The sequence below is a fragment of the Gopherus evgoodei genome, chromosome 1, assembly GCF_007399415.2.
Source record: "Gopherus evgoodei ecotype Sinaloan lineage chromosome 1, rGopEvg1_v1.p, whole genome shotgun sequence".
Classification (NCBI taxonomy): Eukaryota; Metazoa; Chordata; order Testudines; family Testudinidae; genus Gopherus; species Gopherus evgoodei.
The window spans coordinates 260,537,492-260,552,971 of NC_044322.1; the positions used below are offsets into that span (position 1 = coordinate 260,537,492).

The window sequence follows — 15,480 nt, forward strand, 5'->3', positions numbered from 1 at the left end:
GGTCTGGGAATGCTGAAGTCATGGATGTTGGCTTGGAGGTCAGAGGTATAAGAGCAGAGGACAAATGGAAGATGCTGAAGAAGATGAGGTTGTGGTTAGAGATGACACTCTGCTATTGTGAGATCAGATGGAGAAGTGTTTAGTTGTGGGTTGAAAGAACACAAATACATTGCAGAAGCTGTGAACATCACAATATGTCAGACTTTCTGTGGTTACACCTTTCCTAGTTCCAGTAGCTAAAGTTATTTTAGCACTTTATAAATTCCTGTATTACAGCTATGTATTTGCTTGTTGTGAAGCATATCTTTCCAATATCTACAGCAGTGAAATCATTCTTTTTTCCACTTAGCGGTTGGTGATTTTTCCATCTGTCAGTAAGTGCATACTCACTGTCTCTGAATTTCATTATTTTGCCTTCTCTAATACTTTTTAAATAAAAAGAGTGAACAAATACTCTGGATTGGAAATGTGCAGGATAAGATGTCTCATTCTTTTCTAGCCTTGGGTTAAATGAGTAAAGAATGACCAAAGTCACAGTAGAGGAGAGGAAGAAACATATTCTGGTCTGTTTTACAAATAGAATGTGTAGGATGGTCTGAACAATCAATATCAAGAGATCAAAATGAATACTTACACACAAATCTCTGTTCTTCTCTGTGAGAAAATTAAATGCAAGATTTCTTGCATGAACAAACCTGGCTTTTTTCTTTGTCCCCCTAATTATCTGCTTTTTAGGACCAGTAACTATGACCAGTGTCCACCCTCCAATTCGCTCACCCAGTGCCTCCAGTGTTGGAAGCAGAGGAAGGTAAGCAGACCAATTGAAAAAAACATAGCTTCAATCTCAAAGGACACTATATGCATGCAACCGCAGTTGATAGAACCTTTCACCAGTAATCTGTCGAGGTTTGCCATGTCACTTCGTTGGAGAGACCATTTCCGATGGCTTTATTGTAATATTCTTCAAGGCCTAAAAGTGCTAATTTCAGGTCTAATTTATTAATGGCTCATTAAAGACTTGTAATATGTAAAACTTGTGGTAGCTGTGAGATTGACCGCTTGATCAGATGTTTTGATAACCATGTACTGTAAATAATGGTGTAAAGTTCATGACAGTTATACAACTGTGTTTTTTTTAAATTCTGGACCAGAAAATCCTCACTGAACCATAAGTAACTTCAGATTTGAGGAATCAGCTTTACAGAGAGGATTATAAATAAGAAGCTTTAACCATAATACGGTCAGTTAAGTGAGTACTAGATATTTTGATACTACAAAAATAAAGAAATTATTAGGGTGATTAATCGCAGTTAACTCATGCAATTAACTCAAAGTTAATTGCAATTAATTGCAGTTTAATTGCACTGTTAAACAATAGAATGCCAATTGAAATGTATTAAATATTTTGGATGTTTTTCTACATTTTTTCATACATATTGTGTTCTGTGTTGTAATTGAAATCAAATTGTATATAATTTTATTATAGATATTTGCTCTGTAAAAATTATAAACAAAAGAAATAGTATTTTTCAGTTCACCTCACAAGTACTGTAGTGTGATCTTTGTCCTGAAAGTGCAAGTTACAAATGTAGATTCTTTTTTTGTTACATAACTGCATTCAAAAACAGAACTGTAAAACTTCAGAGCCTACAAATCCACTCAGTCCTACTTCTTGTTCTGCCAATCGCTAAGACAAGCAAGTTTGTTTACATTTGTCTCATGAGCCGGACGTAGCGTCGACCAACTCCGCATGCTCTCAGAACCGGCTCATTGTGAGGGTCCCACAAGCCCATGGCTACTATGATCAGGGCATGTATCTGGATCTCATAGCCCTGGGCTCTCAGGGTCTCGGCCGGTGGGGCGTACTTCGACTCCTTCCGTGCTCGGGCCTCATGGAAAGCCGATCGGTTTTCGAAAGGCACAGTGATGTCTACCAGGAGGACCACCTTCTTTTCTGCATCTGTCATGGCAATGTCGGGCCGCAGTCAGCTGTCTGTCCTGGGGATGGCAGAGTCAAGGGTGATCTTCCCCAGGGACGGCGGGATGGCTTTTGCTAGCCGGTTCTGGATAGTGGTGTGGCGGTGCTGCCAAGCTCCAGTGTGCTGTTTGTATCCACACAGGACGTGCGGCAGGGTCTCATTCGCGAAGCCGCTCTTTCTGCAGCGCTTGTCCTGGTTACTGTGGTGGATGGCTCCATTGAGGGGAACGCAGTTGAGTCGGGCCCTGTGGACGAACCGCCAGTCAGCAAACCTAGTGAAGCTCCCCCGGGGAGGAAATGGTTACTGGCGTCCCACTTGCTGGACACCTCGAACACCTTGCCCTGGTCTGGCTTCCACTTGAGGTTCTTGGCATAGTGGCAGCGGATGGCGTCTTTCAGGGACCTTTCCAGCATGGCTCTGGCGGTCAGGGTGACGATGGTGTGGTCCGGGGTCTTTACACGTGGCACCACTATTCCCAGCTCCCAGCGCTCCTCGCATCACTTCCAGCAGCAGCCGATCCTCTTACCCAGGCATCTCAAGGTGTTGTGGGTGCGGGACCAGAGAGAGGACAGCTCTCCCCCCTCTCCAGAACTCAACCTCCAGGGAGCTGCTGAGCTAGGTGGCAACATCCTGCTTGGAGGGGGCCCTGGCGATGTGTTTCCTGACCACACCCTGTACAGCCTCCTGCGCGATGCTCCTCACCTTCCGCCTCCTGACGTGCCTGGACCCGACGGTGATCTTAGCTCATGGAGCTGAGAAGTGTATGCCCCTTTGTGCTTCGATTGCCATTCCAGAGCACATACTTCCATGTTGATGACTTTTTTTTTTTTTTTTTTTTTTTTTTTTAATAACAAAAATAATTAAATTTCTGACTGAACTTCCTGGGGGAGAATTGCATGTCCCCTGCTCTGTTTTACCCACAGTCTGCCATATATTTCATGTTATAGCAGTCTCAGATGATGACCCAGCACATTGTTCATTGTAAGAATGCTTTCAATGCAGATTTAACAAAATGTAAAGAAGGTACCAGTGTGAGATTTTGAAAGATGGCTACAGCACTCAGCCCGAGGTTTAAGAATCCAAAGTACCTTCCAAAATCTGAGAGGGACGAGGTGTGGAGCATGCTTTTAAAAAGTTTTAAAAGACTGATACTCCAATGAGGAAACTACAGAACCTGAACCACCAAAAAAGAAAATCAATTTTCTGCTGGTGGCATCTTGACTCAGATAATGAAAATGAACATATATCGGTTTGCACTGTTTTGGATTGTTATCGAGCAAAACCTGTCATCAGCATGGACGCATGTCCCCTGTAATGTGGTTGAAGCATGAAAAGACATGAATCTTTAGCACATCTGGCATGTAAATATCTTGTCGTACCGGCTGCAACAGTCCCATGGGAACGCCTGTTCTCACTTTCAAGTGACATTGTAAACAAGAAGCGGGCAGCATTACCTCCTGCAAATGTAAACAAACTTGTTTGAATGAGTGATTGGCTAAACAGGAAGTAGGACTGCATGGACTTGCAGGCGCTAAAATTTTACATTGTTTTATTTTTGAATGCAGGTTTTTTGTACATAATTCTACATTTGTAAATTCAACTTTCATGATAGAGATTGCACTACAGTACTTGTATTGGGTGAATTGAAAAATACTATTTATTGTTTTTCTTACAGTGAAAATACTTGTAATAAAAAGTGAGCACTATACACTCTGTATTCTGTGTTGTAATTGAAATCAATATATTTTAAAATGTAGAAAATATACAAAAATATTTAAATGGTATTTTATTGTTTAATTACAATTAATCAAACTGTTATTTTCTTAAATTGCTTGACCGCCCTAGAAATGATGGAATATTAATGAACAAATAGTTAGACAATGCTGTCTGAAGAGCAGGTCTGTTAATGTGTTCCAATAGATCAAGGCATACAATTAATATAGAGTTAAGTTTTCATGTTGAGAAAAAGCAGAGAATGTGTTTGTGTTACTGGAAGAGGATATTCAGATACTTTTAACAGAATATTTCTTGTTCTTTTGTATTTATATAGTAAAAGTCATGAAGACGCTGTATCTTCTTATGATGTCAAAGTTCAAAGTTTTATTTATACATACATTTTGAAATACATTAGATGTCTGCAAAATCTACTTACACAAAATAAATAAATTTTTAGTTCAAATGATTGTCCCTGTCGGAGCTCCATGTGATTTGCATGCCCCTGTACACTCTTGACCAGAGACTTTTCTGTTAGCAGTGTCTGCAGGTCTGTGCCTTTATAGTGTGCCTTTACATACTCAGACATGAGGGCATGTAGGAGGGAGCAGAGCTGCACCGCTCCAATACCTTCTCAGTTGCCCATAGCTCAACACGGAGTTATGTAGTGTCTGCTATCTAGCTGAGGCAGTTGCTTCTTTATACTCTCTTAAAAATCTTTTCTTAGTAGCTTATTTAAGTTTTTAGTTCTTAGCAGGGTTCGTACTTCTATTGTGTCCCTCCCCTTCTTGTGTCAAATTCCTCCTTTTTTCTTCAAGGTCAGGTCCTTCCTTTTTTCCTCAGGCCTTCTTGATCATGGCTTGCTTTAGCAGTTTATGCCAGAAGGTCCTAGGATTCAAGCCTTGCTAGACCTGCCACAGGTCTTTCCCCTCAGTGATGGAAATGCTAGCTGCCTCCACTCCCTTGCAGAAGCCCAGATCTCGTCCAAATGCAGGATTCCAGAGCAGATCTTGTAAACTGAGGGAAGACGGTTTAAAACCACTTCTCATGGAGCGCTCCCATAGACTTATGGGATCCAACTTCCCATTTTGTACATCAGATTCAGCCACACCGAATTCCAGAAACCAAGGGCTTGATTTAGTCTCTCAGAAGACTGCCAAACATAAGAGACCCCCCACTCTCCTGATAGACTAAGAGGAGAGAGAAAAGCCTTCACTTGGACTTGGGATTAGGGAGACTTCATGTCCCAGTGTAGGTATCACTGGGTCTCCCACTGGGCATGGAGCTGAGATGTTAGTACTGTTGTTGGACTCCCCCAAATGGAGGAACGCGTCAAAGAATACAGAGTTGTTGAAGAAACCATCTCTCCTGGCACAGTCTGACATCACTGGATCTATCCGGAGTGAGCAGGCCTATCACCTGCAGAAGTGGAAATATTGCCAGATTTGATGTGCCCAAAACCCCATATCTCCTGCCATTCTCTATTACCTTCGGAATCTAAAACCTGCTGGGTTTGTCGCAGAGCTCTGTCAATGGTCACTTAGCTGCTATCACAGCATTCCAATTGCCAAATGGATTCTCAGTGCTTGTTTAGTGAAGACCCGCTATATCGACTGCAGATCACTCTCCTGTCGACTCCTGTACTCCACTGGATAGAGAAGAGTGGAGGAAGTCGACAACATTGCATAATGTGGACCCCTGCGGTAAGTAGATCTAAGCTGTGTCGATTTGAGTAACACTATTCAGGTAACTCAAATTGCGTAGCTTAGATCGAATTTCCCTTGTAGTGTAGACAAGGCCTAAGTCTTCGCACATTCTACAACCATGACATTTTGATTAAAAAAACTAGAACAATATAAACTTAACATGGCACACATTAACTGGATTAAAAACTGACTAATTGATAAGTCTGAATGTAATTGTAAATGGGGAATCATCATTGAGCGGATGTGTTTGCAGTGGGGTTCCACAGGGTTCAGTTCTTGGTACTATGCTATTTAGCAATTTTATCAATGATATGGAAGAAAACATAAAATCATCACTGATAAAGTTTGCAGATGGCCCAATAATTGAGGAGGTGGTTAATTTATGAAGAGGACAGGTCACTGATTCAGAGGAATTTGGATTTCTTGGTAAACTGGATGCAAGCAAACAATGTGTTTTTTAATATGGCTAAATATAAATGTATACATCTAGGAACAGAGACTGTCATTCTGGATGAAGAATGCTGTTCTAGGGAGCCATAACACTGAAAGATTTGGAAGTTGTGGTCCAAGTTCTCTCTAAGCTGCACGGCTGCACAATTGTCTATTAAGCCCCACATAGGGTTTCAGGGCTGCAGCAGTGAGAGATGCTTCTCCTCCAACCCCAGACCTATCGCAGCGGAGAGAGGTGCCTTCCCCAGCCCAAGCCCACTGGAGCTGCCAGGGAGAGGAGCCCTTTCCTCTGCCCAGCCCCACTGGAGCGGCTGGAGAGAGGTACATCTCACCTGGCCCCGAGCTGCTGCAGCGAGAGAGAGGGCTGGGGGGTGGGAGGGCAGTCTGTGTTTTCTCTCTCTCCCCCCCCCTTCCTCCCCCACTTCAGCCCCTGGGAAGCCTGCACCCCAAGCCTTTCATCCCTGGCCCCACCCCAGACCCTGCACCCCAACCCTCTGCCCCAGCCCTGAGCCCCCTCCCACACCCTGAACCCCTCATCCCTGGCTCCATCCCAGAGCCTTTACCCTTAGCTGGAGCTCATCCCCTGCACCCTACCCTCTGCCATAACTCTGAGCCCCCTCCCACACAGTGAACCCCTCAGCCCCATCCCCACCACATGATTTTTGTTATGTGCGCATATATGAAGGTGATGTGTCACACATGACCTCCATATTGGTGCATATAACAAATTTCATTCTGCACATGGACATAAAAAATTAGAGGAAACACTGGTTGTGGTGGATAGTCAGCTGAACATGAGCTCCCATGTGTGATTCTGTGACCTATAGAGCTAATGCAATCCTCGGATGTATAAACAGAGGCATCTCAAGTAGCAACAGAGGTTTGTTTAGCACTGGTTTACCCACTGCTGGAATATTGTCCGCTTCTGGTGTTCACAATTCAAGAAGGATGTTGATAAATTGGAGAGGGTTCAGAGAAGAGATACAAGAATGATTATGGGGTTAGAAAACATGCTTGGTAGTGATAGACTCAAGGAGCTCAATCTATTTAGCTTACCAAAGAGACAGTTATGGTGTGAGTTGATTTATAATCTACAAGTACCTACATGGGGAACAGATATTTAATAACATTCAATCTAGTAGAGAAAAGAATAACAGAATCCAATGTCTGGAAGTTGAAGCTAGAGAAATTCAAACTGGAATAAATTTTTAATAGTAATTAAGCATTGGAAACTTTTACCGAGGTTTGTGGTGGCTTTTCCTTCACTTTAACCTAAAATCAAGGATTTTTTTCCTAAAAGATCTGCTTTAGGAATTATTTTGGAGAAGTTCAGTGGCCTGTGTTATTCAGGAGGAGTTCTGACTAAATTAACACAAAAGTCCCTTCTGGCCTTGGAATCTGAGTCTGTGAAATTTCTTAAGGGCTTTCTTAATCAGTTTCCTCCAGTGCAGGGCCCTGCTCTACCATGGGACCTCAATTTGCAATTTAATTCATTAAGAGGACCCACTTTTGAGCCCAAGGCCTCTTGCTTGCTCCTGCATCTGTCCTTCAAATTTTCATTTTTTGTGGCAATCACTTTGCCCAGAATGGCTGGGGAACTGGAAGCCCTCATGGCTGACCCACTGTATACAGTGTTTTATCCAGATAAAGCTACATTGCATCCCCATTCTTGTTTCTACCCTAAAGTGAAGTCCAAATCAGTCAGGATATTCAATTGCCAGTTATTTTACCCCAAACTTCACCCTTCCAGGGACTAATCCAGTCTCTATAGTCTATACATAAGAACAATGCTGGCCTTCTACCTTCACCAGATTAAGCCCTTTAGGGGTTTCCTTAGATTCGTTTCTTTTGTCGAGAGGCTGAGGGATCCTTTTATTTCTATTTAGAATATCTAAATGGGTTTTGGGGTGTATTTTGACATGCTGCAAGTCCTCTGGGATACACGCCCTCCTAAAGTCACTGCTCATTCCACTAGGGCTCAATCCATTTCCATAGTATTCCTTAGAAAGGTACCCATCAAGAACATTTGTAAAACAGCCACCCGGTCCTCTGTTCACACATTCTCAGAGTATTATGTTTGGACCTACAAACTTACCCTAAATGTGAGCTCAAATGGGAAAAAGGGAGCTTAAGTTCATAAGGTGTCACAATAACAACAGATGTTGAAGGGAAAAGGTACAAAAGTGAGATTCCGAATTAAGAACTGTGTTAGGATCGGGACATTAAAACTGGGATGAAATCAGGTTAAAAAATAATAAAAAGCAAGAAAAAAGAAAAACATAAGTTCATAATATACACATTTTACTACAGTATCATTGAAAAAATTATGTACAAAGATATTTTTTGGTCTTTGTCAGAGCTAGTAGCTTTTCCAGAAATCCTGGTTTGCGTATGCGTGCGTAACTTCAAAGTACCTTGTGCTGTCTTTGAGGTAGTCCAACTTTGAAAATGAGCACTCTGAACCAGTAGATAGATCCAGGGGGTGCACTCAAAGCTTGCCATGCCACTTTGCTGATGTTGGGAATTGTGTCTTAATGACTGTTCAAAAAAGCCAGCACATCCAGTTTCAGATTGGCAGGGTTAGGTATGCTCATGTAATTGCAAATTTCCCCTTTCAGATTTGAAATTTCATCTTTAGTGGAAAATGGTGGAAACAGTCTGGCATAATGGCCGTAATCTGCTGCAAAATTCACCTTGAGGAAGGAGGTACAACACCTGGATGACATTCAAAAAAGAATCTTCGGCACCAAACACTTCGGGGTTTCCCATTCCTGGCTGAGCATTGTGTTAAAGGTTTTGAATGCTTTTTTGATGATCTCATGTTGCAAAGATTTCCAGAAACATCTGGGTTTTTACGCTGTATGTTTCTTCTGCAGCTTTTGTGCTCAGTTCAGCTGAGATTTTGGCTATCAGGATCCAGAAAATGTCTGTATCAACAAATGTGTTGTCAGTAGTTGGAGAAAACTCGAGTTTTCTGTGTTACACAGTGATTCCAGGTTTTCAACAAGGAATGTCCTCTTGGTACACAGTTATTTTGGTTATTTACCAGTCTCTTCAGAGTTTCTGCTTTAAAACCAACAAACTGAGGATGATCTAGGAGATGCATTAGCACAATCCATGTTATTTATATGATGGGCAGCAAAGTACAAATTCATCCACCAATGTGGCACAAAATGGGTAGGTAATCAGCAGTAGGCTCTGCACTTGTCTCACACTGTGTAAAACAAAGCCTTCAACTTGTTCCCATGCTTGAAAATGGCCCCACATGCATTGATGCAAGATTTCATGTCTTTCATTTCTTCTGTAGCAGTAGCTGCTGGCAGCTCAATGTTAGTCAGATGAGCAGGACAGGTAATACATAGCAGCTCTGGTTTCTGATTGAGTGTAGTGTCTCATGCAAACTTAGCCATGCAAACTTAGCCATGTAGGAAGCAGAATCTGTTAGTTGTGACAATGTTTTCCCAAGTCAGTTGGTACATGTCAAACATGTCAGTTATTGCTACATCAACAAAGTGGCTGTCAACAGAGGGGATAAATGTCCCATCAGCACAAAATGATGCGAGTTTATTCACTTTGAAATTAAAAAAACAGGAGACCAAGAATCAGACGGTCCAAGCATCAGGAGACTTGTCAAAAATCAGACCATTTCTGTCAATTCATTCCATCAGTTTAGATACTAAAGCATCATTTTCTTTCAGATACTTAGGAGTGAGGTTGTCTGCATTAGGAAAGGTTTTTGCTGCTGGCAGTATTGTTACACTAAGTCACCAATATGCCCCTATGCAACTAATAGGGGTTATTCAGCAAAACAGAGCATGCACACGATCATGCTGTGTCCTCTTTCATTAAAAGTCTGGTGAAAGCTCCAGATATTGACTGTTTATCCCAAAGCTCACTTTCTTCTTTAAGCTACTTATGTTGCTTGCTTTTGACATGCTTCTTTCTTCTGTCAGCGTGAGCATTGACCTTGACCTCAGTGCTGCAGTACTTGCAGCGCAATGCATCCTCTTCACTCCCATCTTTTACTTTTCTTGCAAATTTCTACGCACTGATTTTCTTTTGATATTCAGGCATAGATTTGCCTCTTCGCCCCATGTGGATATCTTTTTTTGTTGTCTCTATCTTTATCTGTGGAGGAGTGATCATTTAAATTCAGTGCCACACTAAAATGGACGCAAGGAAATAACTGGGCAGCATCTCCTTGTGAGCCAGTTACCAGTTCGAAGTAGCTGATAAGACGGTGCTGTATCTTTTGTTTTTTCCAGCAGCGAGTATGCAAGTAAGAGGCAACTCCGGGGACAGAACCTGTATTTTTTTTATTTTTGCTGTTCTTTTCTCTCCCCTATTGTGTGCTTGTCCTGTTCTTCATTTAGGGAATGGGGTCAGACTTTAACAGCAGAAACCTTGAACACTGTTTATAATTGTTTAAAGTTGGACAATGATTGGGTTATGTTAACACTTTTGGCCCATATATTTTATCTAAATTAATACACTATGCTTTAGTATCTAGCTCCAGAGTTAACGTGGCACTTGAAGCAGTTCTACACTGTACTGAATCCACCTCCTTAGCATCCTCTCTTCCATACTGAGGTACTGCTTGGGAGTGTCTTCACATGGAGCACCCGTAGGGACAATAACTCAAAGAAGGAGAGTTTACTTGTTTTGGGCAGGACCTGGAATTCTTCAAGGTGTTAGATCCCTAGGGGTGCTCCATCATCCACTCGCCTTTCCCCTCTGCATTGGAGTCCTACCATTCTCAAAAGTGGAGAAGGAACTGGAGTAGCATGGGTCCACACTTCCCCACAGGCTATCATACTAGGGCACGATGAGGCGTACAGCCCAGGTGCAGACTTGCAGCCACTGCTAACTGAAAAATCTCTGGTCATGAGTGCATGGGCTTATGCAAATCTTTGTGTGGAGCATCCGTAGGGACAAAAATCTCAAAATTCCAGTTACTGTATACAGTAAGTAACTAACTTCTCCTTTTGGGTGCAGGCTCCTATGTTTTGAATTAAATTGAAATTCCATTGTAACTTAAGGTTAAGATGTCCTTTCTCTTTTTGTTATGATTATGCACAAAAGCAGTGTCATGGAACCTGATTCTGAGGGAAGGACTATCACGTAAAGTCACCTGCTGCTCTGCTAGGAAAGTCCTACATAGATGTGCTTCCCCTGACTGGATATAGTCCAGTGTGTGGTGTTTGAGTGGACATTAATGATATTTACTTTCTCCAAAAATGTAACTGTTCTCCTCTCAAAAACTTCCCAAAATACTGCTATTTTAAAGGTTTTGTTAAAATTTGTATTGGGTGGAGTTTTTAATAAGTGCATTCACCATGGGACCGAAAAAACCCCAAAACAATGCTGTATTCCAAACTTCTAACCTATAGAAAATAAAACTCTGAGCAATTCTGCAGTCCTGGGATTAGATTATCATTCTTCCCTATTTTTATTATTCTATTTTAAAGAACCTGAAGAAAGATATGAACTCTAAATCTCAGATTTTGTTCTATGGTGGATAGTGCTGTAGCCTCAAAATGTAGAGAATGAAAAATACTGTAGTATTCCAGGGTCATGATTCTTAATCACTACAAGAGGTGTGATTTTTCTGAAAACACTGTGCTGTCTTGAATGGTGCAGATGACATCCAACAACTCACTGTTCTCCATTTCTTTTCTTTCTGCCTCTTCTCATCTTCTCTAGCTCTGGCTCCTCCAGCAGGCCACCAGGAGCTGATTCTACACACAGAATTCCTGTTGTCATGTTGGAGCCAATCAGGATTAAACAGGAGTCTGGTACATCCCATGAGAACTATGATTTCCCAATTGTTATAGTGAAGCAAGAAACAGATGAAGAATCCCGGTCCCGGAATGTAATATTAACAATAATAAAGAATTTCTTCTGAGTTTGGGTTATGGGGAGGGTGTTTTGCATTTATTGGATATAGAATAAATTACAAATATTCTGTTAGAGCGTTACTCATAGGTGTTGTCTCTAAGGGAAGTATATAATGTGTTAGTGGGTGTGTGGTGTGTTTTGTTTTTGTAGGGATGAAATGAGATTCCAAACCAAGTTATATTTCTTAGTAAACTGAGATGACTGAATAACTGACATGATCAGACTGCCATAGTCTGTGGGGACCTGGGAGATGGGAGGAAGCACAGCAGCCAGCAAACAGAGCTGTAAACGGGAGTTTCAGAGGGAGTTTATGGGGGAGGTTACGGGGGAGACTAAGAGACCTAGGCAGAGGAACTGACAGGCTAGTGAAGGGAGTGGGTGGTGGTCTGCCAGTGTTTGGGTGCCTGTTGGGGGTTTGGTTTGGTTTGTTTCTTGGACTAACAGGTTTTAAGTGGGAAGGCTATGACCGATACAGAGGCAGCAGTGAAAGACACAATGAGGATGACTGGATGTGGAAGCTGTGGCATGTACATGATCCTGGAGGGGGTACCTGAAAAGAGTTTTGTCTGCATGAAATGCCGCCTGATAGAGCTGATGGAAGAAAAGATCCGAGGACTGGAGATGCAGGTGGAAACTCTGGTCGAGTTTAGAAGGGGGTTCGAGCAGATGGTGGAGCAAAAACATGAGGAGGCTGAAGGGAAAAGCTCAGACTTGCAGATGGAAGCAGGACCAAAGAATTCTGAGCAGAGACTGCTGGGTGAGGAAAGTGGACAGTGGAAGCATGTGACTAAGAGAACCAGGCAGAGGAAAAGATGGGCCACTGAAGGAGAAATAGAGCTCAGGAACAGGTTTGCAGAGTTGGAAGATGAAGAAGAGGCACAGCAGGTGGTCGCTGAAGGAGAGAGGGCAAGGAAAAAGAGAAGAGCTGCTAGTCCTACAGGAAGAGGCGAGGAGTCAATGGAGACAACACCAAATATGAGCCCCAGGAGGATACGGGAAGGGTTGCGGAGGATTGCAAGGGAGAATAGGAATCGAGAGGACTTGCAGCCAGTGGGAGCAGGGGATAGACCAGAGAATCACACTGTCACCAGCAAAAGGCAGGTCTACGTGGTTGGGGATTCCTTACTGAGAAGAACAGACAGGCCTATAACTAGAGCTGATCCAGAGAACAGAAGAATGTGCTGTCTGCCGGGTGCTAACATACGGGATGTGGACCTGAGGCTGAAAAGGATCCTAACAGGAGCAGGGAAGAATCCATTGATTGTCCTTCATGTGGGAACGACTGATACGCTGGAATGTATCAAGGGAGACTATGCCAGACTGGGGAAGATGCTTAAGGAAATTGAGGATCAGAAGATCTTCGGTGGGATTCTGCCAGTTCCTAGAGAAGGGCAACAAAGATGTGACAAGATTATGGCGATCAACAGATGGCTCAGGCAGTGGTGCTATAAGGAGGGCTTTAGGATATATGGCCACTGGGAAGCATTTATGGACAGAAGACTGCTCTCTCGGGATAGACTTCACCTGAGTAAGGAGGGAAATATACTTCTAGGATGGAGGCTCGCCCAACTGATTAAGAGAGCTTTAAACTAGGAATTTGGGGGAGATGTCCAGGTAATCTCCACACCAGAATTTAACCTTGAGAGGGAAGAAAACAAAGTAAGAGGGGATACAGCTGTGGACAGAAGGATTGACATAAGGAGGAAGGGTAGTGTAGATACCAGTCTAATAGGTGATACTGGTGGTAGAATGTCTGTGCCTAACCGGGTAAAGAATGTCAGTGAAGCCAAATGTCAAAAATTAAGATGTTTGTACACTAATGTGAGGAGCCTAGGTAACAAAATGGAGGAACTAGAGCTACTGGTGCAAGAAGTGAAACCAGATATTATAGGGATAACAGAAACATGGTGGAATAGTAGTCATGACTGGAGTACAGGTATTGAAGGCTATATGATGTTTAGGAAAGACAGAAATAAAGGCAAAGATGGTAGAGTAGCATTATATATTAATGATGAAGTAGACTGTAAAGAAATAAGAAGTGATGGAATAGATAAGACAGAGTCTGTCTGGGCAAAAATCACACTGGGAAAGAAAGCTACTAGAGCCTCCCCGAGATAGTGCTTGGAATGTGCTACAGACCGCCAGGATGTGATTTGGGTGTGAATAGAGACCTCTTTAATGTTTTTAATGAAGTAAACACTAACGGGAATTGTGTGATCATGGGAGACTTTAACTTCCCAGATATAGACTGGAGGTCAAGTGCTAGTAAGAATAATAGGGCTCAGATTTTTCTGGATGTGATAGCTGTTGGATTTCTTCACCCAGTAGTTGAAGAACCAACAAGAGGGGATGCCATTTTAGATTTGGTTTTGGTGCGTAGTGAGGACCTCATGGAAGAAATGGTTGTAGGGGACAACCTTGGTTCGAATGATCATGAGCTAATTCAGTTCACACTAGATGGAAGGATAAACAAAAATAGATCTGGGACTAAGGTTTTTGACTTCAAAAGGGATAACTTTAAAGAATTAAGGAAATTAGTTAGGGAAGTGGATTGGACTGAAGAACTTGTGGATCTAAAGGCAGGGGAGGCCTGGAATTACTTTAAGTCGAAGTTGCAGAAACTATCAGATGCCTGCATCCCAAGAAAGGGGGGAAAAAAACCATAGGCAGGAGTTGCAGACCAAGCTGGATGAAGAAGCATCTCAGGTGATTAAGAAAAAACAGAGAGCCTACAAGGAGTGGAAGATGGGCGGGATTAGCAAGGAAAGCTACCTTAGTGAGGTCAGAACATGTAGGGATAAAGTGAGAAAGGCTAAAAGCCATGCAGAGTTGGACCTTGCAAAGGGAATTAAAACCAATAGTAAAAGGTTCTATAGCCATATAAATAAGAAGAAAACAAAGAAAGAAGAAGTGGGACCGCTAAACACTGAGGATGGAATGGAGGTTAAGGATAACCTAGGCATGGCCCAATATCTAAATAAATACTTTCCTCAGTCTTTAATGAGGCTAATGAGGAGCTTAGGAATAATGGAAGTATGACAAATGGGAATGAGGCTATGGAGGTAGATATTACCACATCTGAGGTAGAAGCCAAACTTGAACAGCTTAATGGGACAAAATCAGAGGACCCAGATAATCTTCATCCAAGAATATTAAAGGAACTGGCACATGAAATTGCAAGCCCATTAGCAAGAATTTTTAATGAATCGGTAAACTCAGGGGTTGTACTGTACGACTGGAGAATTGCTAACATAGTTCCTATTTTTAAGAGAGGAAAAAAAAGTGATCCGAGTAACTATAGGCCTGTTAGTTTGACATCTGTAGTATGTAAGGTCTTGGAAAAAATTTTGAAGGAGAAAGTAGTTAAGGACATTGAGGTCAATGGTAGTTGGGACAAATTACAACATGGTTTTACAAAAGGTAGATCGTGCCAAACCAACTTGATCTCCTTCTTTGAGAAGGTGACAGATTATTTAGACAAAGGAAATGCAGTAGATCTAATTTACCTCAATTTCAGTAAGGCATTTGACACGGTTCCACAAGAAGAATTGTTAGTTAAATTGGAAAAGATGGGGATCAATATGAAAATTGAAAGGTGGATTAGAAACTGGTTAAAAGGGAGACTACAACGGGTCGTACTGAAGGCTGAACTGTCAGGCTGGAAGGAGGTTACTAGTGGAGTTCCTCAGGGATCAGTTTTGGGACCAATCTTATTTAACCTGTTTATTACTGAC

General features: G+C 42.2%; 1 protein-coding gene across 2 annotated transcripts in view; it reads left to right on the plus strand.

The window, feature by feature from the left end:
• TRIM24 (tripartite motif containing 24) overlaps positions 1–15,480 on the plus strand; it is a 157,138-nt gene that overhangs the window by 125,140 nt on the left and 16,518 nt on the right. For both annotated transcript variants that reach the window (XM_030544216.1, XM_030544221.1), the window contains exons 13-14: positions 736–808; positions 11,552–11,720. In XM_030544216.1, coding sequence (XP_030400076.1) covers positions 736–808; positions 11,552–11,720 — 242 coding nt within the window. The remainder of the gene's footprint in view (positions 1–735; positions 809–11,551; positions 11,721–15,480) is intronic.